The sequence below is a fragment of the Pinus tabuliformis genome, chromosome 9 (genome assembly GCF_031772625.1).
Source record: "Pinus tabuliformis cultivar Carrire ecotype Pingquan chromosome 9, CPIR1, whole genome shotgun sequence".
In the NCBI taxonomy this organism is placed as follows: Eukaryota; Viridiplantae; Streptophyta; class Pinopsida; order Pinales; family Pinaceae; genus Pinus; species Pinus tabuliformis.
Window position 1 is genome coordinate 871,204,121 of NC_142307.1, and position 27,849 is coordinate 871,231,969.

Below are 27,849 nucleotides of genomic sequence, written 5' to 3' on the forward strand. Positions count from 1 at the left end.
ACATAATGATTGTAATGGACATAGTTGTAGTTAATGTTCTTGATGCTTGGGGCATGTTGTTGTCTAGGAAATGGGCCTCTGATCTAGGTGGAAGTATTCAAATGAATTGGTCATATGCTACAATTCCTTCTCCTAGAGGTGATGGATTTGTTAGACTTAACAAAGAGCCTAAGAGAAGATTCCATGTTGAAGATCCTAAGAGTCCCCATAATGAAATAATAAAGGAACAACCTAACCTTGGGAATTATGCCATTTTGTCTAACTCTATAATTCCCCCAGAGGTCAAGGTTGATGAGAAGATGGGTGATTTAAAGAATAAGGTATGGTATATGTATTTTGATGGTGCATCTTCTAGGCATGGTAAAGGTGTTGGAATTGTATTAAAGTCTCCCCTTGGTCATATTTTCAAATTTGCCTATAGATTAGATTTTGGAGCAACCTGTTACAATGTGGCTGTGTATGAAGCTCTATTGTTGGGTCTCGAATTGGCAAAAGATTTAAAGGTTAAGTTGCTTCGTATCAAGGGAGATTTTGATTTGGTTATCATGCAAATTAAGAATAAGTTTACTGTGAAAATTTCTGAATCTACACATCAGAAACCCCTATTGCAATCACCAGTTAATCATCTCCTACTTATTCTTTGCATTTAACAAGTTATTTAATTACATAAACGTCGATGAGAAACACTATTGCAGCCTACACATACATACGGATCATGAACAGAAATAAACTGAGACAATCACACAAGGGACACCGTTATTTTTGGACAATCGTCCTTGGAAAAATCCAATTCGGAAAAACCGATGCAGCATATAGAGGGTTTGTATTATTAAGCAAATTCTTGAATACAACTAGGGTGCCAAATGCGGCTCACCCAACAGAGAATAACCTTGGCAGAAGTACCTCTATATGGAGACAGATATTTCAACCAATCCAGCAACTGGATGATCAAACCCCATAGATGACAAATGTTGTCCCCAGTGTTGGGCAACGATGGCTACTCCAAGCTTTGCGCTGGAACTGTGTCACCTCCTCTAGGAGCTACGTCACCCTCTCAGTGAGCCTCCATTGCTCAGAAAGTTGATATGCTAAACTACTCTTTCTGTGCCCCACAGACAAACCCCAACGCTCCCTCTAAGTGCCTGTGCCAGCCCCTATAGCTTCTGCGTCACCTGCGTTAGCCTCTATGGAGCCGCATTGTCTCTCCTGGTGCTGCTTTGCCTCTCTGCTATGTATTCTTCGGCCTTGGACTGAAGTCCCTCTGTTGAACTGCCCCTCACTGCAACTTAGATCACTAGCTCGATTTTCTTAGCAAATCTCGCCCTAGAAAAATCGAACTCTTTGATCAATACGGTGTGTCTCGACCTGACCCCCAAGCCTCCTCTTATAATTTTCCTGTTGCTGAATCAACGATCGCAATCTAATCTCTAATCAATGACTAAGATTAAAACAAGCTTGATCCTCGTCACTTAAAACCTTCTCACCCATATTCTTATTAATACACATTAATATTTTTATTTTCCTAAGTTTAGACTTAGGAACCAATTAAAAATATTATTTATTTTAATAACTCCTCATCTGGGTGGAGTTTCTCCAAACGATTTTTGGGTTCTAGAGATCTCATGTATTCTAGCCCCTCCACAAAATTTTGGAGCTAGAGCACATTCGATGCTACCCAAAATCAACATTTACATGTAAAAACCAAAGATTAAGGAACTAGCAAAATGTTGTATGGGATACTATGGAATGTTTTGATGCTCTTGATCTAGAAGCTATCCCTAGAGAAAAGAATAATTTGGCTGATGAGCTTGTTGTAGCAGCATCTACTTTGCAGTTATCTGATGAATTGTTGAAGGATAAGATTAAAATGGAGATTATTTTTAGACCTTTTGTACCTGACAATATGGAGCATTGGCAGGTTTTTGATGATGAAAGACAGGTGATTCATTTTCTTAATAAGTTGGATGAATTTGAAAATTTTGAGGCTAGTTATAAAGAGGATGGATTTGAAAATCATGAAGATATAACTAATCCTAATCCTAGGAACATTGTAGCTTTGGAGAAACATTTCGATCGTCATGATGCTACAAAGAAAAAGAATGAAATTAAGATGGATCTGGGGGAGTTCATTGAAGTAAATATTGGTACCTCTAATGATCCTAAAGTCGTGAAGATTGGTAAAGGTACTAGTGATGAAGAAAGAAAAAGGTTGATTAATTTGCTTCGTGAATATAGAGATGTTTTAGCATTTTCTTATGGTGAGTTAAAAGGTTATATGGAAGATTTCATGGAACACACTATCCCTTTAAAAGATGAAAATGCTAAACCCTTTCGTCAAAAGCTTAGGCAGATAAATCCTAAGTTGGCCCCATTAGTTCAAAAGGAGATTTCAAAGATGCTTGTAGCAGGTATTATTGCTCAAACTAGGCATTCAACATGGTGTTCCAACCTAGTGATTGTTAGAAAAAAGAATGGTACAATCAGACTTTGTGTCGATTTTAGAAACCTTAATCTAGCATGTAAAAAGGATAATTACCCTTTGCCAAACATGGAGACTATGTTGCAAAGAGTAACGGGTTCAGGAATGATGTCATTGCTAGATGGTTTTTCTGGATATAATCAAGTATGGGTTAAGAAAGAAGATCGGCACAAAACTACTTTCACCACACCATGGGGTACATTTGAATATATTAGAATGCCTTTTGGATTAACTAACGCTGGAGCTACCTTTCAGAGGGCCATGGATTATGCCTTTAAGGGTTTAATTGGTAAAATCATTGAGATATATCAGGATGATCTTATGGTTTTTTCTAAGGATGGTATCAGTCATATAGGTCATCTTAGGCAAGTTTTTGACAGATGTAGAGTTTGGAATCTCCTTGAATCTTGCTAAATCTGTATTTGGAGTAACTGAAGGGAAGTTACTTGGTCACATCATCTCAAAAGATGGGATCAAGATAGATCCTAAAAGGGTTGAGGCAATCCAAAAGATTCCTCTTCCTCATAATCTCAAATCCCTTCAATCTTTCCTTGGAAAGACCAACTTTCTTAGGAGATTTATTCCAAATTACACAGAGATAGCCAAACCTATTCAAAGTCTTCTTAAGAAAGATGCAAATTTTTTGTGGAAAGAAGACAGTAAAAAGGGTTTTCAAGAAATCAAAGGTGCTATTGCAAAAGCTCCTGTTCTGGCTAGCCCTAATTATTTTAAAGATTTCATTGCTTTTTCTTTTTCTTCTGAAGCTAGAATTATTGGTGTCTTGTTACAAAAGAATAAGAAAGGTCATGAACAACCTATTGCTTTCATGAGTAGAGCTCTTCAAAATTCTGAATTAAATTATACTACCATGGAAAAGCAAGCATATGCCTTGGTCAAGTCTCTTAAGCATTTCAGGACTTATGTGGGTTATTCTAAAATCATTTCTTTTGTCCCACATTCGACTGTTAAAGATATATTAACTTAGACTGATTGCTTAGGGACTCGTGCTAGGTGGGTTACTAAGATCCAAGAGTATGACTTGGAGATTAGACCCACCAAGTTGGTCAAAGGTCAAGGATTGGTTGAAATGTTGATTGAAGGTAATGAAAAATCTCTTGGTTTGATTTGTCTTAACGATTCATCTTCACCTGAGCTGCAAAGGTTAGGAGAGCATGATTGGTACAAGGACATCATTCATTATTTGTTAAATCTTACATGTCCTAATCATTTAGTTGCTCATAAAAGAAGGGCTCTTAGATTAAAAGAAACTAAGTATTGCCTTATGAAGGATGGCCTCGAATCGAGAAATCCTAAAGATTATACTTAGGTGTGTTGATGAAATTGAGTCCAAGAAGTTGATTTCTGAGTTTCACTCCTGATTTTGTGGTGATCATTATGCTACTAGAACTACTACCCACACAATTCTGATAGTCGGTTATTATTGGCCTTCAATTTTTTCCGATGTGCATAAGTTTGTTAGAAGTTGCCAAGCCTGTCAACTGTCCACTGGGAAACAAAAGCTTGCTGCCTTGCCCTTACGACCTATGGTTGTTGAGGCACCTTTTTAGCATTGTGGTCTGGACTTCATGGAAAGTTCCATGAAAATTCTAGCAATGGCTACTCATGGATTTTGACTGCTACTGATTATTTAACTAAATGGGTAGAAGCCATTCCTGCTAAGAATGCCACTGAAAAGGTTATTATGGAATTGATTGGAAATCACATCATTACTAGGTTTGGTGTCCTAGTGAAAATCACCACTGATAATGCCAAGGCTTTTAGTTCTTCAGAATTTTCATCATTTTGTTTCAAGTATGGCATTGTCTTATCTCATTCATCTAATTACTATCCTTGGGCTAATGGCCTTGCTGAATCAAGTAATAACAATCTTATAACCATTATCAAGAAGATAGTAGGACATAATAAGCGGTCTTGGGATAGCAAAATCAAGTATGCATTATGGGTATATAGAATTACAAAGAAAAAAGCTACTGGTAAAAGTCCCTTTGAATTTGTTTATGGCTCGTGTGAAAATTCTATCACTGCAACATCTGATTTACTTTGCCTACTTATTTCCAATAATTTATGAAATTCCTTCAGTAAACTTTAAAATAAATTCTGCTGCAGATATCACACCATTATTCAGAACAAACACATGCACAAGAATCAACACATCGACAATTATTTTGGACAACAGTCCCCAGAAAAACCCAATGTGGGAAAACTAGTGCAGCGAGGGAGGATTTTATTATTCAACAATTCTTTCGTACAATAGGGTGCCAAACCGGCTTACCCAACAGAGAGAAAAATTCTCCAGCACTTCTCTCAATCTTAGTGTCAGCCTGGGTGACCTCTGCGTAGCTCCCAGACACTCTGCATCATCATTGGGCCTCTCTGCGTCACCCACACAGGCCCTCCAGTGACTGTGCAGTCCGCTGCTGCCTATGCGTCTGCCTCTCCAATCTCTGCGATGGTCTTCTGGTGCTGCTCCTGACTCTCTGTTCCGTACTTGTTGCCTTCTGCTGCTCTCCAGACCACTAGTTCTAATTTCTCAGCTAACCCCGCTCCAGAAATTGAACTGACTAGTCTCCCTCAGTGTATCCTCCAACTGACCCTCAAGCCTCTTCTGATACTTTTCCTGTTGGTCCTTCAGCGGTCGAGATTAAATGTCTAATCAACGACTAAGATTAGATTTGGCTTGATCCATGACTGTTGGAACGTTCTAACCCAATTTTATATTAATACCCATTAATATTTTGTTTTTTCTAAGTTTAGACTTAGGAACTCCATTAAAAATATTAATTATTTTAATATCTCCCAAACCGGTTAGAATCTGTCCAAACCATTTCTGGGTCTTGGAGATCTCATGTGCTTTAGCCTCTCCACCAATTTTCATGGCTAGAGCACGTCCAATGCTACTCTAAATCAATAGCTCAAATGTAACTCTACCTTTGCACCTTATTACAAATTACTTGGTCTACTAGATCAAATTTGAGTCGCAGAATTGGGTAAAAATCAACGAGGGTCTATAATGAACGGGTGTTCCCCCTTCGTGTATTAAATTGTAATATCTTGATGTAAAATATATTTTAGTGCATGGTCCATCATATTTAGACACATGGCTAAAATATTTTAGGGTTGGAAAAATTATTAATTTCCTCACGAGTCAATTAATTAAATTTTTTGGCAAAATTAAATTAAAATCCTAAGACAGAAATTTAATTAATTTTAAGTCATAAGAAAAATTAATTCTCCAAATTAAAAAAGTTCGTGAGTTCTAGAAGAATTAATTTTTGGAGGTCTCCGGCCAAGGGAATATTGAAAATGTCTAGAGATTTTGGACCCTTGGGCCTTGGTAGTTAAGTCAAAGTCAATTTTTTAGGAAATCAACTCAAAATAATTAATTTTGAGTTGATTAAAATTCAATTAAATGAAAAATTCGAATTTCTTCAGAAATAAAATAATTTCGATGGAGGAGAATAAAATATAATTAAATCTTTTTCAACTGTCAAGATTACTTTAACGGAGATCAAGCGAACTAGCTGTTGGAGAATTAATCTAGAAATTAGAGGTCATTTGTCGAATCAAACTATCCGATCATTGAGTTGTGTACTAGCTCATGAAACTCTCTTGTATTTTTTTATTTTTTTTGTCTAGAATAATACAACACAAAGTCTTTGGGGTTTTATTTGATAACAGTGTTCCTCTCCAGTGTTTTATGGTAATATTGTTCTTAATATTCTGCTGATCTTATTTGATAAGTTGCTGGTTAATAGCTTTTGTAGAATAATTTATTGCATAGGTATTTTTCTTAGGTTATTGGGTTTAAAGTAGCATTATAATTTAATTTGATTAGCAAGTGTCTCTAATCTTTGAAAATTTAATCATTATTTTATATCTTTATTGATTTAACAACTTAAATTTTAAGTGTGCAGAAATCATTCGTATTAAAAAATTGAGCATTTGGGGAAGTCTTTGGTTGGACCAGCCGACTCTTGAGATATAAAATCTGGAGAGCCTTCCTGATTAAAATCTTAAAATTATCTAATGAATTTCTTCTTGCAGGGATTTTCTGAGCTAGTACCTAAATTAAAAAAAAATATTTATCTTTAATAAATTGTGCTAAATAGTTAGATCTAGCTAGCAAGAGCTTGAAATCTACAGATCTAGGAGCAGAATTGGACTCATACTTCTCAGATCTGATAGATCTGTAAATTTAATTGTATAAATTTTTAGAAATTTTAAATTTTATTTTCTAACTTGGGATTTGGGTTTAAATTTCGAATTTTTGTATATGTATTAGGTCTTGGGTTTTTATTTTCTATTTATGCAGGTGTAAATCCAAGGATTTTTTAGAAATATTTTTCAAGATCTGAGACAGATGTAGGCCCCGGAGGGCAAGATCTTGTCTCGGAAAACATTTTTTTTGCATGAAAAATTCCAGATCCAGGGTTTCTTAATTCTTTATGGGGTTCATTGAAATAAAATTTTGGACAAAAATTTTCGAAATTTGCAGAGGTTGTGATTCTCATATAGTTTTTTTTGGGGCATAAGCCCTCTCAATCTCCTCTTGCTCTTTTCGCTGCCCAACAACCTCCCTCATTTTCCTTGCGTTTTTCCTTGCCTGTGGCTAACCTCTCCTTCTCCCATGGTTCTCTTCCGGTTTGCAGCCCTGTCATTCCTACATCTGCGTCCCTCACCTTCATTTCCCTGCTCTTCCGCGTTTCCTTGTTGCCCGCTGCTACTTCCTCCGCGTTCCTCATCTCATCGCTGCTAGCTGCTCGGTCCTCGCACTTCGAAACCCTCATCTCCTTCCCTCGACAACAGTGCTATCTTTTCCTTACGCCGGCTTAAATCGACCTAACGCATTACATTTCAATATAATTTTTAAACGTGGCCTTTGGCCCTTTAAAAAATTAAACTTTTATTTCTCCACATTAAAAATCGTTTATCATATTGGTAAAAATATTTTTTTTTTTCTTTATAAATATTATCTCTTTAAATTTAATAAAAGTGTGACACAAATTTTAAGAATAAGTTGTTTTTTTTTTTTTTTTTATTTTTTTATTTTTTTTTTTTATTTTCGAGTTTTTTGTGATAAGGCTTTTGGGGCCTTTAATCTTTAAAAAATATTGTGGGGAAAAACTTAAAATTTTTATATAGTCAAGGCAATATAATTTTTTTTTGAATTTTTCTAAGTTTGACTGTAGGAGAAAAGATATTTTTTTGGATTTGAGACATTAGAAAAATTAATAATGTTTAGAATTATTTGAAGAGGTGTTTGTTCACTAAATTGGCATTAATTAGCATATAAATTTCACTATTATCCCGTAATACTAAATCATTGAAATTTGAGTGATTAGGTTTTCATTATTTGCATGCTTCAACTAAGTTTTGTGATTATTGATCTTTGGTTTTAATACTTGATATCTATTGAGATCACTCACTGTCTAAAGGGGAAATTAAATCTAAGTTTGGATCTATTTACTTGAGTTATTGGATATTTCTTGAATAATTAGCTATGTTGCATAGGTTTGCGAACTCGGGGGTGGGGTTCTCGAACCCGTCCTGGGTTCTCGTCCCCAAGTACCGGATTCAGTTACCGGTGCTTCTGAGAAGAACCCATAAGAACCAGGTTCTTCTATGAAGAATTGAGTTCTCCATTAAAAATAATTGGGTTCTTTTGTCTTGATGGGTACGGAGAACCTTGATGATGGGTACTTGGAACCCCCAAAATCGGGTTCTTTGAGGTTCATTTTAGTTTTTATTTTTAATTTTTTAGCTAATTTAATGGGCTTCCCCTAATATTCCAAGTAGTTAGTTCTTCATCTTGCGAGAGGAATTGGAGTATGTATGCCTTTATCCATTCAATAAAGAGAAATAGGTTGGGCTCAAAGAAGGCAGAGAACTTAGTGTACATTCATAGCACACTTTGTCTCATATCTCAAAAAGACCCTGGGTACAAGGAGGGTCCTTTCAAGAGATGGGACCAATACATAGATGATGCTATGTGTGTGGACGAGGAGATACAACCAGATGGCCTTATTGAGCTACTTCCAGCTGTTATGGATGAGCAGGAGTCTCAACATGAAAGTGATTCTTACCTGGAGAGCATGCTAACTAAAGATCTGATTGATGTTGATGACATGGCTTGAGGAAGCCATTGTTCACTATTAGCTATTTTTATTTTAATATTTTAAAATTTCCTAGTTCTTGTTTGGAGATGCCTTAAGGCAAATTTTGAATGTAGTATGACAATGGACATATATCATGATTCTTATTAATATGTAAACTCCAATTTTCACTTGATATCAAACTAGAAATTTTGAAATTTCATTGTGAATGTTGAATGTTGAATGATGTGCATGTTTAAATATTTAAAGTTTAAATCATAAATATTTTAGGTTTCATGTTTAAAAGTTGAAAAATATACAAATTCATATATATTATAATTTATAAAATAAAATATTTATATATTATATATATAAATTATAATATACCCCCGACGAACCCACACCCCCTGTTTCAAAAACTGACGTACCTGTACCCGTACCCATCCCCAAACCCACGTTTCCTGGCAACATAGATAATTAGTTTCGAGAATTTTCATTTAATTGTGACTAGCATTTTTATTGAATGCTCTATCATGGACTAATGGAAAATTGTATATCTTTTGATTCTTGAAATTGAGTATTTTGAGCATCTGCATAATTGGGACTTTTCATTAAATTTTCACTTGAGTACTTAGTGTTTAACTCAGAATAAATCATAATCTAAGTCCTTTGAGTCTATACATCTCACTTCACTAAAATCTTCCTTGAATTCTACATTCGAAATTAATCTTGTATTTAATAATCAACCTCCAAGCATAAGCTTGGTTGAAAGAAAGATAGGAACACCTTTGTTTCTTCTCTTGATAAATCTAGTCTTTTAAGTGTCTAAAACGGTTACCTTGCAGTCATCAAAGCCACAGCTTCTGCAGCGTCGGAGGCACCAGGTACATTAGATTTCAAGGAGAGGGATCATTAATCAAACCCTCATGTGCTTCACCTTGACTTCTCTCTGCCATTTGCTATCAAGTTTAGGCTCACTTTTGTTTTAGGAACTGCATGTCATATAGGTTAGTTATTCATCCAAGCAATAGTTATCCATCTAGTACTTGTCCTAAATTTACTCAGCAAGATAGTTGATTCCATAAGGCACTGGTATCAATCGTCTAAATCTAATCTATTTCTCTAAAAATCTTGCTTAATCTATGTCTCTCGGATTGGTTGGTTCCCAACTAGTCCTTCTTCCGTCCATTCTGGTAGGGTCTAGCCCCCTTAGTCTGTTGCTGGGAGACAGCTTAAACAGAGAGATTGGGGATCAGGGTGACAACCCCCGATCTGAGTCGTTGTCGCAGTTCCTAAACATTTTGTGCAACAACAGACCGCTAAGGTCCTGACAACCTCGCTAGATGGACACACATAGCGTAGGGACACATTGTCACCTCGGCCCAAGTCCCCACTATTTAGGCCTAACACCTCCTAAGCAACCAAGGGAGGAGTCCCTAAATATCCCCCCAGCAGCTCCAGTTTATGTCTACTGCCTTATATGGAGTCAATTGAGTGGAGGTGTTCTTGATTTGTTTGTTGTCCTACATTAAAAACAATGCTAAAATTAGAGCAAATTTCTGACAACAAATATTAGTAGCCAAAACACTTCAAAGATATAGCATACGACCTATGGATTTTGGTCTACTAAACTTCGCCTAACCAAATATATGACTATTTATGAGTTATGAAGCTTGTTAAGAAGTTATAAGTGAAAATAGCTTTCTATCTTGCATGACAACCTATAAAAGATGTATAAACAACCAATCCACTATGTGAGAAACGCCTCTATGGAGTTATCCTTGAGAGTGGAATGGACAGAGGGTGATTGCAGAGGCTTTGGGGCCTCCCCTCCACTTAATTTGGACTGAAAAAACAATTTCCAGCTAGCTAAAAATTGATTTTCAGATTTGTAGGTTATGTTTATTGAGAAAATTATTTTGCGATTCAAACAGCTGGAAAATAAAAGTAATTCAATTTTAATAAAAATTGTTTGCTTATAAATATAAACTAATATAGAGCTGAAAAATCACAAGTTCTAGTGTAAAATACTTGTCTATAGGTCTATAGAACTCGTTTTTGGTGGCTGAAAACGTGGGAGCAGCAACTAGAAAACCCTCTTCACTTGGTAATCTGCAACCATAAGGCTAGATACATGTGTAAAACGCAAGAAATAGTAACTTGTATCTAAGTGGATTAGATCTAGCAATTTAGTTAATCTTCCCCCAACAAATAGCCTGCTGTAAATTGATATGACAGTAAAAACCAGCCAGTAAAATCCTAACTGCAGAAAAATAAAATAAATTTGGAAAATTTTATATTTTTGGTTGTTGGATTTTTTACTTGTGCCTTGGAGTCTCACTGTTTGCCGGAGTGTGATTTAGATGCCTCTCTAAGTCGCTCTGCCTAGTTCTTGTTTAGGGAGTGGGCTTGGTCCTTTCATTTCTCCCCCACTTTAGTTTCATTCTACTTGCAACTTGATTTTCCTTAGGAGTGACCCTCTTTTTGTGACATCTCCAACCTTTTCCCACTATATGCGACAAAATACAAAACCCTTGAGATAATAAATCCCCCATTTGAAGTAATTTAAAACCCTCGAATTGGTTACCTGCAAAACCAAAACAAACAAGTGGAGAACCCTAGTTGTTTGCTTCCACTTAGCATATTAGCTCCTCAATGGCAGAGAACATTAGCCTTAGGATAGATTTAAATGTTAGCAAAATGAAATTGGATAAAAGTATTACTTAATGACAACAACAAGAAAAAGAGCATTAACAAAAGCCACTCCACAATTATACAAGAGTACACAAATTTTCAAAATAGATGAGTTCTTTTTATTAGATAGCACTTGTCTCAAGTGAAAAGCAACAATTATAATGGAGGAGCGCCTAGCCTTTTATAGAGAAATCCCTATCGGCTAGTTGACACTCATTAAAAATATTGCTAGTCTTCCATAATACGAGACTTAGCAATTTTAAGTTTCATGAAATATTACAAAATAAATTTAATAAATCCCCAATGGATGTCGAATTGGTCCAAAAATCTTGAATGAGATCATGAATTCCTTCTAAAAAGGGTCATCGATGGTTAAAAAGACAAATAGCGCCAAGATCCTCCCAACATCTAGCCTTCTTGGTCCACATCAACTCGATTTCTCCACATAGAGGGGTGCAAATTAGCTTGGTGAGGTTGACTTGGTCTTTTGGAGGTTATTTGTCTCCAACCGCTAGACTTTTGGTCCATCATTTAACTTTTTTGGTCCAAGGAGGTTATAATTGCTAGTAGACCCCCTTCCAATGTCTAGCTTTAACCCAAAAACTAGTTTTGACTTAATTTTACTTTGACCTCCCTTGAGTAATTTGACCTGGGCCCCAAAGGATAGATCTTCAATGCCCTACCCTCCTAGCAAATTCAGAGCATGGGTTTTGTTTCTTTGGCCTTGATTTGTAATGGGTGTCCCTATTTTCCCTCAACCTCTAGGGCGTTGCCACATCATCACTTGACTACCACATCATCTTGCACTCGTGCCTAATCTCCAACGCCTTGCATGATCTTAGAATTTTGATACCTAGGTTTTCTTCATCTTGCCATATTGATCACTTCTGACATAATGCATGCTAGAAACTACCCAACACTTTGCCTGAAAATCCACCTAGATTATTCCTTGTACTATTGACTAAGTTTGACCAAGCCATAACTTTTCACCAGATGCTTTAATAAAAAATATTTTAGGTGACATGGGATCCTCTAGTCCTGCTATACCATTTGAGCCTAGGGTGACTTTTTGACCACCTGGACCATTTTGTATTGGGAAGTGAGAATTACCTCGGGAAACGTGGAAGTTGTCACATAAACTACTATGCTATGAGCGTTGTCATTAGTGATACTGCACCAAAGCCAAGGTCACCTACAGACTCTATAAACACTAACCATGTGGAACAACAAAGGTGCACCTTGACAGGGGTTGGATTGGCCCATACCAGTGTTGCTTGAAGCGGGGACGTTTTGTGGAAGTGAAGCGTCAAAAGCATCATTTTCCAAAAATTGTTAGAAGCGAAGTGTCTCGGAAGCATCTCTCTCTCTCTCTCTCTCTCTATATATATATATATATATATATATAGGCCCATACTAGTGTTGCTTGAAGCGAGGACGTTTTGTGGAAGTGAAGCATCAGAAGCATCATTTTCCAAAAATTGTTAGAAGTGAAGCGTCTTAGAAATGTCTATATATATTGCATTTATATTAAAAATAAAATCCAAACTACCAAATTAGTTGTAAAAGATATGAAAACATGCATCTTTGTACATAAATCAAGATAGATATGGCATCCATTGTACATCAATAATTAATTATTCCAGCACCAACTGTCTAGAGTCTAGATTACTCTCCTCTTGTCTAGCCTTTGCCTCTACTTCTATTCTCTAGGGACATTAATTAACATTGCCCAATTTTGATCAAACGACCTAATCCAAGCCTTATAATCAATGTCACATGGTTCGGGTTCGAGTTCAGGTTCAACAATGATTAGGTTCAGTTTGAGTTCAAATTTTTTGATGAGGTTCGTATGAGGTTCTTCATTAGGTTCGTCTATATATATACACATATATTAATTTAAAATGAATTAGAGGATAAAATAGTAAGAAATCAGCATTGGTAAACACCAAAAATGCTATCACGGACATGGAAACTGCAAGGATAAATTACAAGTTTGAGTTGTGACATGAAGTTACGCGTTTTGATCTATGAACTTGGTCAATGGCTATGAGGTTTGATGAGGTTTGCCGAACCTCAAATTTTTTTTAAGGTTCACCAAAATTCTAACCTCAAGGTTAAAGTTTGACGAACCTTGTGACATAGCTTATAATATGGTATAGAAGGCTTAACATATTTTGACTTGAGTGAAGGGTACATTTTTGCTAAGGCCATGACAAAGGAGTTCAACAATCAACACCACCAACACTGGGGTACATATAGGGCTTGGTGCTCTTGATTAAATGCCAATCACATACCCTCATACATGATATAATCTAATGAAATGCCACAATCCCATTGATCCTGAAAACTGTTAAGTCTATTGAATTTTGAATAGGATATGAAATTCTATTTTCTCCATATGAAGTTTGATGAGGTTGGAACCACTCTCAAACATCCTGAGTCATTTCATGGTAATGTTAAAAATTTATGTAAAAGGATACTTTAATAATTTAACATTACCATTAGGGAGCATCGAAGAAGCATCTAAGGAGCATCAAGGGGCACCTTGGGAGTATACGGGAAGCATAGTTCCTCACATAACAGTTCAAAAGTTCCCAAAAAAAACAAAAAAAATCCCCACGGAACCGTGCAAACGATTTTTGGAACTATGATGGAACTATAGTTTGGGCCTACAAAATTGTGTCAGAACCATCACGGTTTCAAAAGCTCAGGAACCGCAAAATTTTGCCGAAACCGCGATTCCAATTTTCGAAACTGCAGCTCTGTCGGAGGATTGGTGGCGGATCCATCCGGGACACGAATCCGCCTCGAGCTCGGGGGGATGGTTCTTGCAACACTAGCCCATACATCAGTGATCACCCCTACAAAATGTAAGCTCCCATAAAACCACGAGTCCATGAATCCTCACGAGAGGCCTCCCACGGTCCTCCACTTTGACTAGAGACGAGATTTCCTAAGTGAAGCTTTCAAGGGACAGGACATGGTCCAACCAAGTCACCAAACACAATAGATATAGACTCAAATTGACAAGACACAAGTCTAGGAGACCTAATAGAGGGCCTCACATGGTTTTTACTTGTGACCTTCCGCGTACAATGGTGGTGAATGATGTAGTGAAAAGGTTTATGTAATGCCACTGCTGGAGGGGTAATATGTACAACTCTCAAACATCTTGAAAAGAAATTAATTACCATTAATTGTCAACATTTTTGGTCAAACTCATAAAATACCAAGTGAAATTGAGTTAAACCAAGTCAAAATAGGCAGATTGAGTGTTGGAAACCGATGTTGTAAATCATTGTGTTGGTGAATATATCACCAAAGGGTCTGGAAAAGAACTTATTGGAAACATCAACTAAAATATTGGCAAACTTAAAAAATATAGAAATATTCAAATTTTTAAACATCTAAAGCAACTCTCTCCTAGCACTTGTATGAGTAAATGTAACAATGAATAATTCTTTTGTTCTCAATCCTGCACTTTTCCTCTTCAAATTGAGCAAAAAAATGCAAAAATCTGCTGGCTCAGCCAATATGTTCCAATTTATTGCTATATTTTTCGAAAAGATCATGATGTTTCCAAAATATCATGACATATTCAAAATTTGAAAAATTGCTGTTTCTCTAGTGATTATATCATCAAGCAGTATTGATTCTATTATGACTTGGAAATGCCTTTTTGACCATATGAAATGTGTTTCCCACATGTGGGATATTGTTGTACAAAAGGAAATGCATTTCAAGGCTGTACCCCATGCATTTCTGTATGGAAATAAGCCTGGTATGGCCTTGTACTAGACGTTTCTGCATATATATATATATATATATATATATTCTGTTTTTTCAAGGGAAATCATCCTCTCTCAATCTTTATATTTCATATGAAAAATATACATGTTTCAGTCCTCAAGGGACTACTCAACAACAAGGCTTAAAGCCATTACAACAAAGTTCATCATGCCACTTATGGGAATTGAACCGGAGAAAATAAACAAATATTTCTCCCAACTAGCCAAGATAAACTCAAACTGACACACACACATATATGTGGCAGAAAACATCTCATACAGGGATGTTTTCTGATATATATTTATATATATATATATAATTTTGTTATGTTTATAACATATATACATGAACTATATGTATTTTTAGATTTGCCATATCTTATCCAAACATTTCTAAAAATTGGTTGTATCTGTATCAGTTACCATATCCGTATCTATACCCGTTTCTGTGTCCATGCAACTTATTTGATATCACTAATGCTAAATTTGTTCATCTATACCAACAGATTTCCAAGTAATGCATACTGTCGAAGGTGCCATCTCTTGTATCTTTTACACTCATAATGCTCGAACATTGGACCCACAACTGGTCTCTATACTCTCCACACATCCGTGTATAAATCTATAAACTAATACCGTGAGGAGTAGATGTAGTTAATCTTTAATCCTTGGTGCAAAGTGATAAGATGCCTTAGTGATTTTTATGATGATTCTGAGGTGACAATTTATCAGTTTCTATTGGGAAAGAAAAAGCTACAAGTGAATGCAATTAAATTACCGTCCAATTCAGCTAGTGTCATCAAGCATAACAGAAGCTATTAATGAAAAGCGTCCACAGGAATAGGGAATATTATGCCATGGAAGTTCATAAAAAAATTGCCAATCAAAAAATACTATGAAAAACTGATGCTGTATTTTTTAAGCTGAACTAGAAGTACACGATTAAGTACAGTTTCATGAAGATAATAGGAGCATGCTGTCTGTACGAGATGAAATTGGCGTGCTTGATAAAAGGAATATGATTTACAAACCTAAAGGAGTCCAGTATAATGAAGTTATGATGAAATGAATTGTCAAACACCTATTTAAATGGAGAAAGATGCCCGATGAATTCTGATCAAATGGAGTAAATGGCCTAATTAAGATGGATTAATGGATGAACTTTCCTAAAGAAGATGCATCCTGCAAATGAATCCCTTCACACATTAATGCTTCTCTATCTCTTCTTTGAGGACAGATCATTATAAGAGAGGAGACTTCGTGTACCTAAATAAATAATTAATTAAAAATGTTAACCTAGGCAAATACTAAATAGTCTTGAAAATCTGTCCCTTTTCAATAGCATATACTACTAATATGCTTTGCATGTTGATTGCAGTTTTATCACTCTTATTCATTTATCAATAAATACTTTATATTGCTTGTCAACTTTGTTCTTTGGCTTAAATCACTTTTGACGGTGAATGCATTTATTTGCTTAATCTCTTTAAGAGCATTTTGTTTGTCATTTCTTTTTGTTTTGATCTTAAATTATGTCTAGATGTGTAGGAATCTATTTGCATTCCAGATGCTTTATCCCTTATGCTTATTTACTTAGTTGCTCATGTTCCATAGGTATAATTGCTCGTGATGGTGTTATTGGGTTATACAGGGGTTTTGTACCCAATGCTCTGAAAAATCTACCAAACAGCAGGTACAGTAGCTTTTCGATGATCAGTAACTGATGTAAATTTGAGGGATCATTTATCCTGCAATTACCAGTGACTGATAAATTGATTTTTGCAGTATTCGTCTGACCACATTTGATGCATCAAAGGCTCTCATCCAAGCAAGCCAAAATGAACTTCAGAAAATTATGAAGGAAAATCGTGAACATTTTACAGGCGCACAATAATTTATCAAATTTTGGATTATAATTGACCAGGAAGAAGGTTATGTCAAAGAGTGAATTGTAGTTTATCATCCTTGTAACACATTTATTTATTTATTTATGCTTCAATAATTAAATTTACTTGTAAAAGAACCATCCAATTACAATTCTCATCAAATTAAAATATGGCTGATACCAGGGCAGATGCCTTTGGAAGGGATTTTTTTGCTTGTCCAGTGCTACAGCTGTTACACCTGTAGAGCAGTTATCAATTTTACATTTTATTCTAGAAAACGTATGTTAGGGTGCTTCCTAGTGAATTACCCTTCAGTTGGATAACATAGTATTTTTCCATCATGGTTTCTATATGCCAACAAGCCAACAAACGTGCCCTTCTAACAATTGCATTGTTACAGGAAGATGCAATGTACATCAATAGCTGACATTGTTTTCAATGTAGTTTCTGAAAAGATGTGATTTCAGTGATAACTTGGATGGCACAACATTTTAAACTCATGCAAACCATATTTGGCTTTGTTAGTTTTGTCACCACTATTGTGAGTCGGTGACTAATGAATGCAATCACTAAGTTGAATTCCAGATTGAATGGCAGAAGTGACTAAGTTTATTACACCCTTTTCACAGTAGCATTTCTATCTGTGAAGAAGAATGAGAAGTGATGGGGTGTGTTAATGGCATTGTTTGGTTGCATATTCTCCATTTCATGGATATAGTGTCAGATCAGAGATGCTGCCAAAATGTTTGTTACTATATGGAGAAGGGGGCCTACCGAGTCACAGGTAGTTCAGAGAGAAACTACTTTGTGTTCTCTAGATTGCTTGTCATGCAACAGCATATCTTCTCTTCCTAGGCTTAGCATAAAAGTAGGCATGCTTTTGAAAGCTATTTATTATTAGAGATCTGATTATACACGATTAGGTATCATTCGATTTTTGTTTGGAGGCAAATGGATAATAACAAACATTTATCACAAGTATAACAAGCTTTACCCAGATGAGTCACAATGATCCATACTAGTGACATTGCGCCTAATTGTATCCATAAACTTTGAAACCAAATCAGTTTAAAAATGCAAATTTGTGCCATTATATGTTTAGCCAAGTGAATAAGGACTTAGGTGTGTTGTAGTGCTTGAGCTTTATCTAATTTTTTCTTTTCATTGTTCAGATAAAATAACCTAAAAGTCACTGTCAGATAATCCCTTATAACGGACAGGCTCTTCCTATCCTACCACTATTAATTACTATCGATAAGGACCACAGTATTTACTTCCATTTTAGCTCCCCAGATGGACAAGATTCACCATGTGTGCAATCCTCCTCTTGTTCAAGAGTTACATTTTCTTTTTCCCATAGATTCTTTTTATTTTCTTTTAGATTCCTACCATTTTTCCAAAGGGAAAACCCCTTAATTTTATTCAAATTTTGAAACAAAGAACAAAATTACATTTTATAAATGCTAACCACATTCAATAAGCGCACCCTCCCGGTTTATGTGCATAAGGAAAAGCTGAAAAAATAACAGAAAATAGTGAAGTTTGATAATAATCACTCAACTTCTCTTTTTTGCCTTTCTTTTTTTTGGATCTTATGTCATCCCCTTGAATTGGGATTGACTGGAACCATTGCCAAATCACTCCCAGTTATCTTCAGTGGGAAGTCTTTGTCTGAATCTAAATTTACGAAACATGAACTCTCTTTGTACCCACCATCACATCCTCTTTGTGTGCTTCTTTTTTCTGTTGTATTGGTTCATGGTTCGCTTTTGATTATGTACCATTCTGTGTGTGGGTTGCGTTGACATTTTGGACCTAAGCATCTGCTTCTTCTTGGTTTGGAAGGTTCTTTGTGATTTATTCTTCTTCCTCCTATGTGAGGTAAGGATCAGAATTCTGCCATCCTTTTGTGTTGTGAACCTGCCCCTTTTTCCTTTTTGGGTTCTATTTGGCCTATGGACATGTGTTTTGCAAGTGTCCTGTTTGGAAACATGATCCACATCTGAATGTCGTATTTTCATAATCTAGAAGTTGGGTCCACTGGAAATTTCTATGTTTCAACTGAATGCGATCAGGTAGACCTTTTCTTAGGTCTATTTCTATGCAAATTCTAGCAAAGGTAAATAACCCTTTCTTTGTTTTCTCAAGGTCCATATTTTTGAATTACCCTAGGGTGTACCCAATTTCCTCAAGAACCTTGTGATGCCAGAAAGAAAGGGGAAGGTTTGGTAGCCTCACCCATATTGGCATTGTTGAGACCACCATTGTTGTGGCATCCAAACCTAGGAACCAAGGGGTTATGTAGAGCTCTACATTACCCCAAAATTATGGCCCTTCTTTCAATGTTCTCTCCACATCTTCTTGGGTATCAAATTGAATAATAAAGAAAACTTTTGAACACAGGTATATGTCGCAATTTTTTGTCTAGGTTGTAAAAAACCATTGATGCAAAGCATTAGATCTCAGCCAAAAACCATTGAATCTGCAAATCACTACCTTGGATTGAAGAAGAAAAAAATGTTGATTTACCTATGTTAGGTTTACCTTCCATGGAAGGTGATTGTTGTTGTTCAACAATGTAAGGTCTAGGATTGTATTGTGGTAGATCCGATGGATTACATCCTTTGCCCTGCGCCACATCCTTGTAAGAGATAGAGCCTCTTGGGTCCCTAGCTCTCGAAGCGACCCCTCGCAGCCTTAGATTCAAGCCAATGGTGGAATTCCTTGAGATGTTGTAATCCTGCAGTTGAAAATAATCCTGTAGTTGCTTCCCTTCATGAAGGAGACGTGTATCTGGAGGATATCCCAATTGATTCGATATATTCTGCTTGAGATTCGCCACATAATCTAGACTCAAAACCCAAAAATGGGAGGACTTCCCATTAAGGGTCTTAATGAAGATCTAAAAGTCCTCCCCTGTTTTGATTCTTCTGGCCCATCTCCCACCTCAAATCAATTAGTACAAGGGTTTTTTCTCTAGCATCTCTATGCCATTTGGAGAGCTTCGTAGATTTTGTAAAGCTAGATCGGGCCTGATGGCCCAAGAAAACCAAAGAAGTGAAACAATACTGACAAGATCTAAATCAATTTTAGACATTGACTCCAGTTTGTAGATATTATCAAAAGAAATTTGAAGCCAAACCATGAGCTTGTTGTTGGTGAGAGTGATGTCCTCCGTAATTGTGTCTAGTTGTTTCATGCCCAAAATGTTTCACGAAGTCTATAACCATAATAATCTCTGCAATAAAGCAATTTCCATCCACCATCTGCTCATTGTTTCCTTTGTCGCTATTGATTGATCCAAACCCACTAGAATGAGTCGATTATGTGGCTTGTAGGAGCATTTCATTTGGCGTAGCTACTTGCTCATGAGATCGAGTGAGAGCACATCAACTAGATCCACATTGCTTGTGATCGCCATTCCTCCAAAACCTCATGCCAAAGTCTAGAAACCCTTCCTACCATTGTTTTTATTATGCCTAAAATTCTCATGTTTAGGTACGAAAGTTACTAGAAGAAAATTAGGTTGTCAATTGGTTTATGCCAACTTTAACTTTGCCTGATAAGTCGTTTGGTTGAAACTACAATAACTGTTGAATTTATGATCCCGTGATTTAGAGGTATGTTTCTTTTCAAATGCCAATATTTACCATGTTGAAGGAAGAGTTGCATTGATCATCTAAGCTTAAGCTCTTAATAGAAGCTAAGAGTGTACTCAATTTAAGAATCAATACTTTTGGACTATAATTAATTGCACCGAGAGGAGCTCTACTATTGAAAAATCAATGCATGTAGATATTAGGGTTTGATTCCTCTATTTCTTGATAATTACTTGTGATATGTGTTGGCCTCTTTACTTCTTTATTATGTTTTCTTTCATCAAGCAATTACCAAATCAAATATATATGAAGATCACAAAAACAAGAGACACAAGATGTAGGCACTCATCCAGGGAAAAGCCCCTTTACAAGGGGAAAACCAGTGAACTCTTCTTCAATAATAGAATCAAGTCAAAGTGAGACAATCCAAGACCTTTTGACCTAGACAAGACTTCTTCTAATCACTAAGTCAACCCTCCTTGCAAGTAGACAAAACCTGCTATACTCAACAATGGTCAACTTCTTCAAAATTGTATCAATCGAGAATTTTAGCCCCCCCTGCAACTCAGAATTTTGGACATGCAGTTACTACAGAAGTTTTGACCCCTGAAACTTGCCCAGAAACCCTAGAAAACTCACCCATGTGAGAGAGATCCCCAAAAACTTCAATTTAGACTTCCTTTTCTTTGTTCTTCCTTCTCCTTGACTTCACTCTCCTTTTCTTGCTCTAGAATTGCAGATCGAACTTGTGGATGAATGAATGCCAAATAGGTCAAGTTCCTCTTCTATTTACACTGCTTCCACAGGGCTGAATTACCCCATTATGGACCAACTTCTTCAAGGCAAGGTTGACTTGGTAAGGAGGTGACAAATGACTATTTTGACGCAAAAATAATTTTCTTTACATGAAACAAAAGCCCAAGGAGGGTCTAATAAATATGATAATAACTCTTATGACTTAAGAAAACCCTAGAAGCCTGCAATGGAGGCTTTAACCTATTAAATAAATAAAAGAGCATGAAACCCATGCTTAAAAAATAATTTTTCTTTCCTTCTTTTTCAATTTTACAATAAATACATAATGACAAATAACAATAGCAATTATGAAGACCAACCATAGTTACATTTTTAACACTCCCTCTTAACTAGGGAGGTATTCATAATTATACAAATAGGTACAAGGATGTACTCAAATCGACATGTTCACAGAAGAGTTACAGCATATGTAATGTCGGGGATACCCTCACTACCAAGGTGTCCTTCCAACAGTGACTAAGGTGTCATCTAGGCATTTTCGACTATAGGTACTATCAGGCTACAACTCTGGTATCCATCTAATAGGATACCATCTAAGCCTCCATGCCCTGACACCAACCCTTACAAGAATCTAGGTATCAACACTAAACTGGAGCTCCACAAAATACCCACCCTTTGGGATCTAAACACCAACTGAGATCTCAATACTAACCAGGCCACGATGTCCTCCCAAGTACCATCATACAAGCAGTTGTATGGTACTTCATCTCTCCCTCAACCAAATCAGAGATGTCCACCAACCCGAGTGTGCTCCTAAAATAAACTAACTTCTTGTTGGGAAGAGATTTCATCAATACATCAACTACGTGTTCATATATTGGTACGTATTGTAGCTTTACGACCCCATATTGTACTAGACTTCTAATATAATGATACTTATTGTTAATATGCTTAGTTATGGAATGGAACATGGGGGTCTTCAAACATGTTGATGTTGCTTTGATTATGACAATTTATAATTGTGGAATCCAAGGGTCCTCCAAACAAATCTGACAAAAGTTTCCTTAACCAAACCACTTATTTTCCAACTTCACAAGCAACATCATATTCAACCTCAACACTACTTAAAGCAATCAAATCTTGTTTGCGACTCATACAAGAAATCATAGCGGATTCCCAGACTAAAGCAACCATCGATAGTGCTTCTTCCATCCTTCTCACTGACACCCCAATTTGAATCTATAAAACTTGTTAATTTGGTTTCCTTCCCATCATACTATAGACAGTGATGAATATTCCCACATAAATACCTCAATATATGCTTGGAAGCTATCCACTAATCATGGCGTAGCTCCATCTGAAATTGACTTAGAATATTCATTGCATAACATATATGGAGTCTAGTATTTACCAAATACATCAATGAGCCAACCAACTGATGATAACATGTAGGATCAACGAGACTAGAATCTGAACTTCTCAATTTCTTCAAATCGGTGATCATTAGAATTGTCATGGGTTTGGAATTCATCATACCAAACTTTTGTAGAATTTTGATGATATACTTTCCTTGAACAAGATAGATTTCTTCGAGTTTCTATGAGTCAATCATCCACATATAATAGAATAATAATTGGTTCATTCTTTACTACTTTGATGTAGAGATTTGGTTCTGCAAAACTCTTGAAGAATCCTATCCTTAAAGATGGGCATCCATTCTAGCATACTAAGCTCTAGGTGCTTGCGTAATGCCATATAGATCTCTCTTCAACCTGCAAACATGAGATTCCTTACTATGTATTTTGAAACCCTTTGGTTGTTCAATGTATACTTCATCTATTGTTCCATTCAAGAAGGCTATTTTGACATCCATCTCGTGGATGTTCCATCCCATAGAAGTTGCTAAAGAAGTTAGAGATCTAATGGCAGTGTTCCTGGTTGTAGGAGCAAATGTTTCTTCGTAGTCCACTCCTTCCTTTTGAGAGAATCCCCTTGCTACAAATCTAGCTTTGTATGTCTATTCTTCCATCAACATGTTTGATTTTGTAGATCCACTTGGAGGTGACAACCAATTTGTCAATAGGTCTAGAAACAATTTCCAAAACTCCATTCTTCATGATTAATTGATATTCTTCTTGCATGGATGTCTTCCATTCATCATGATGAGTGGCTTGTTCAAAAGTGGTAGGTTTTGCTTCAATTAATTTTGTCATCTACGCTACATATCTAAAGTACCTCTTTGGTCTTTTCCTTTCTTTGAAAGTACCTTTTGCTACTCAATGTCCTTCGACATCTTCAAGTGTAGCTTTTAACCCATTTGGCCTCTTCTTTGCTTCGGGAATGATTGTAGGTTGAATGGGTTCACTTGGTCCTCCTTGATTTGAAGGTGCATTGTCATGTTCTTCTTCTTCTAAGAGATGGATATCTTCATCATGGATTCAGTAGGAATATCTTTGGACCTTTTGTATGCAATTTTTTCATCAAATATTACATCTTTGCTAACTTCAATTCCACGATTTTTTATGTAGATTCTATAAGCCTTTGATGAAATGTTATATCGAACAAAGATACCCTTTAAGCTTGTAGAGTCCAACTTCTTTCTTTTATCCTTAGGAATGTGAATGTATGCAGGACATCCAAAGATATAGAGATGATCTACAGATGACTTCCTCCTTGAGAAAGCTTCTTCGAATGTCATGTTCCCAAGAATTCTATGAAGGGCTTCTATTCTGTATGTATATTGTTGTCATTGTTGCTTCTCCCCATAAGAATTTTGAATGTCTTGATCAAATATCATGGATCTAATGCATTCTTTAATGGTTCTATTCTTCCTTTCCACTACTCCATTTTGTTGAGGATTAAAGGGTACTATGAGCTCCCTCTTAATTCCAACTTCCTTGCAAAAAGCTATAAGTTCCTTAGAAGTATATTCACCACCATTGTTTGATCTAAGAGTCTTTATTTTCCTTTCTGTTAAGTTCACTTCTGATTTGAAATCCTTTAATTTCTCAAAGACTTCATCCTTAGTTTTGAGGAGATAAATCCAAGTCTTTCTAGAATGATCATCAATGATGGTCACATTGTATAGATCTCATCCAAGAGATTTATTTGCCATTGGTCCACATAGATCGAAATGAATGAGGTCTAATATTTGTTTAGACTTTGTTTCATTGCTTGAAAATGGTTTATTTGTATTATTTTCCAAGGCACAACCCTTACATACTCCTTCATGATCCTCCTTTAAGTTGGGAATGCCTTTCAAAATTTGACTAAGAGGAAAATATTTTGTAATGAAGGTGCCCATATCTTCTATGCCAGAGTTCAGAGGGACTAATATCCATATGAACAAGGGCTTGAGGAAAATGAGTTAAAAGTCTATATAGCCTTCCTTCATGAATCCCAATCAGCTGTGTTTTTTCAATACTAACGCCTTTCCCCCAAACAAGAACTTTTCCATCTATAAAGCAATCCTATTTCCTTTCTCTTCTAGACAAGAAATAGAAAGTAAATTATTTCTCAAACTTGGAACATAGAGGATGTCGTTGAGATGAAGTTTCCCACCATCTTCTAGTTTCAACGAGGTAGATCCAAGTCCTTTCACTGCATAGTTGTCGTTATCTCCAAGCTCCACTAAATGTGATGATGATCCTCTTGATAGAGTTTGTAGTTGTCCACCTTCTCTTGTCATGTATCTTGAAGCTCCACTATCAATGATCCATGCATTGTCATCATTAAGTGCACCTGTAAGCACTGCTATGAATCCTCCAATTTTAATTCTTCTAGATATGAGCTTGACATCAATGTTTCCTACAACCCTCAAGAGATATTTAATAGCCTTGAGTCCAATCTTCAAATAATCTTCCATTGATGATGGAGATCTTCCTTCCAAGAGTGTTTTCTTTTCAAGATGATAACCAACAAAGTGATCTTCAAATAGTCCTTCCTTCACCTTAGCTCGAGTATCATTTTGAGAAATCAATGCATGTATATATTAAGGTTTGATTCCTCTGTTTCTTGATAATTACTTGTGATATGCGTTGGATTATTTACTTCTTTATTATGTTGTCTTTCATCAAGAAATTACCAAATCAAATATATATGAAGATCACAAGAACAAGGGACACAAGATGTAGGCACTCAACCAGGGGAAAACCCCTTTACCAGTCAACACTTCTTCAATAATAGAATCAAGTCAAAGTGAGACAATCCAAGACCTTTTGACCTAGACAAGACTTCCTCTAAACACCAAGTTAGCCCCCCTTTCAAGTAGACAAAACCTGCTCCAGTCAATAATGGTCAACTTCAAAATTGCATCAATCAGGAATTTCGGCCCCCTGCAACTCATAATTTCGAACCTGCAGTTATTGCAGAAATTTCGGCCCCTGCAACTTGCCCAGAAACCCTAGAAAGTTCACATGTGTGAAAGAGAGATGCCCAAAAACTTCGATTTAGAATTCATTTTCTTTGTTCTTCTTTCTCCTTGACTTTTCTCCCCTTTTCTTGCTCTAGAATTGCATAGCGAACTTGTGGATGAATGAATGCCAAATAGGTTGAGTTCCTTTTCTATTTATACTGCTTCCACAGGGTCGAATTGCCCCATTCTGGGCCGACTTCTTCAAGGTAGGGCCGACTTGGTGAGGAGGTGACAAATGACTATTTTGACTCAAAAATAATTTTCTTTACATGATACAAAAGCCCAAGAAGGGTCTAATAAATATGATCATGACTCTTATGACTCACAAGAAACCCTAGAAGCCTACAATGGAGGCTTTGACCTATTAAATAAATAAAAGAGCATGAAACCTATGCTTAAAAAATAATTTTTCTTTCCTTCTTTTTCAATTTTACAATAAATACATAATGACAAATGACAATAGAAATTTTGAAGATGTGTAAGCATAGTGTAACAAAGTATTATTTAAACATTTAACATTTATATGTCAGCTCATTTAAAAGATAATAAAAAGTTAAAAATAATACAAAACCCAGTTTGGGGGAGATGTTTTAGTTTTTGTAAATGAGTGTAAACATTTAAATGTTGGCTCAATTATTAATAAAAAGTTAAAAGTATTAAAAATAATAAAATTCAATTTTTTTATTTTGTAATTTTGTTTTGCAGGGCATCCTAGTCCCTCTAACTCAAGTTAGACATTATGCTATGGAAAAAATTGCATAAATAATTATACATTACATTGGTCAATGCTAAATTAATGGTGGTCGATAGACAAATCATTCTATAGTCTTGGTTTGGTAGGAATTAATAAATTGAGATGTGAAGTGGACAACTAAATTGTTTATTTTTGGCTTGTTTTCCTGCCAAGCTTATGAATAAAAAATCACTACACAAATATCTAAAAATCATGCATGAATATTACAACCATATCCATAAAGTAGAGCACAAAATATGTAAAACAATTATCCACATGCCACTATATTGTGCTTATGGTCCAATCAAATGTTTGAAATTTTTTTTTTAATAATATTAAAAAACAAATTTTTATTTTTCAAAGTTAAATATAATTTTCATTGGTCAATGCTAAACTAATAGTGATCAACATACAAATCGATTGCTAGAGTCTTTCCTTGACAAGGACTAAAAATGATTTTGTAACCATATTTAAATTTAATTAATAAGCACATAAAAACTTGATACTTACAATAAACTAATAATATAACAAGATTCTTAACAATAGATAGTGGCCCCCATTTTACCATGGATATTATTAACTTGTAAGTAGGTTATATTACAATATTATGAGCCACACCATGGTTTATCAAATATTTAAGCACTGGATCAATTATGTGATCGTGCACTCAAACCAGCCTAGATCCATCTTAACATATCTAATATTCATATATTGTAATTTATAATTAAAAAATGATCAATTGAAAAGAAATATTAGAGGGATTTACTATTAAGAGGACTTTTTCTTTAATTTTATGATCACGGGAGACATAAATAAAAATATGATGATGATGACGATGATTAACGTCCACTAAGACCAATATGGTTATTGGACATTAAAAAAGTAAGAGATTAATTGAGATTTTTTAGTATTTCGTATGAAGAGAGAGAAGTTGTTAGGTCCTTATAATAGTAGTCTAACCCCCATATTGTTATTGTTGTGCCCCATAGAATCTCACTATTGTGCCCTTACATGATTATTGTTATATAGGCTCTGATTATATTGTGACCCTTTAGACTCCTATATATACCAATGAGGTCTTGTCATTTGTATCATCCAAAAATCGTTCATTTATGTGATGTAAAAGGAGGTTGCCCCCTCAAACAGGTTTATTTTCAAGTTGTCGATCTATTTTTTCTTTGTTTTTGTGATCTGGTTACATATCATTTGGTATCAGAGCTTTGGATCTTAGGGTTTCGCTGCTTCAAACATGTCATCTGGGAATTTTCGCTATAAACTTTTTTTTCTTTCAAGGCTTCAAAGGTTGAAATTTCGACCACATGGAGCCAAAATCTTGATGAACATCGTGTAAAAATTTAAGGTCTTGGTTCGTTATATTCTCAGAGAT

The 27,849-nt window shown here is 35.7% G+C and overlaps 1 protein-coding gene across 1 annotated transcript in view; it reads left to right on the top strand.

The window, feature by feature from the left end:
- LOC149151551 (putative envelope ADP,ATP carrier protein, chloroplastic) overlaps window positions 1-17,575 on the top strand; it is a 277,530-nt gene extending 259,955 nt beyond the window's left edge. The window contains exons 9-10 of the mRNA XM_089439996.1: window positions 16,689-16,767; window positions 16,860-17,575. Coding sequence (XP_089296122.1) covers window positions 16,689-16,767; window positions 16,860-16,968 — 188 coding nt within the window. The 3' untranslated portion in view covers window positions 16,969-17,575. The remainder of the gene's footprint in view (window positions 1-16,688; window positions 16,768-16,859) is intronic.
- The last annotated feature ends 10,274 nt before the right edge of the window (window positions 17,576-27,849 follow it).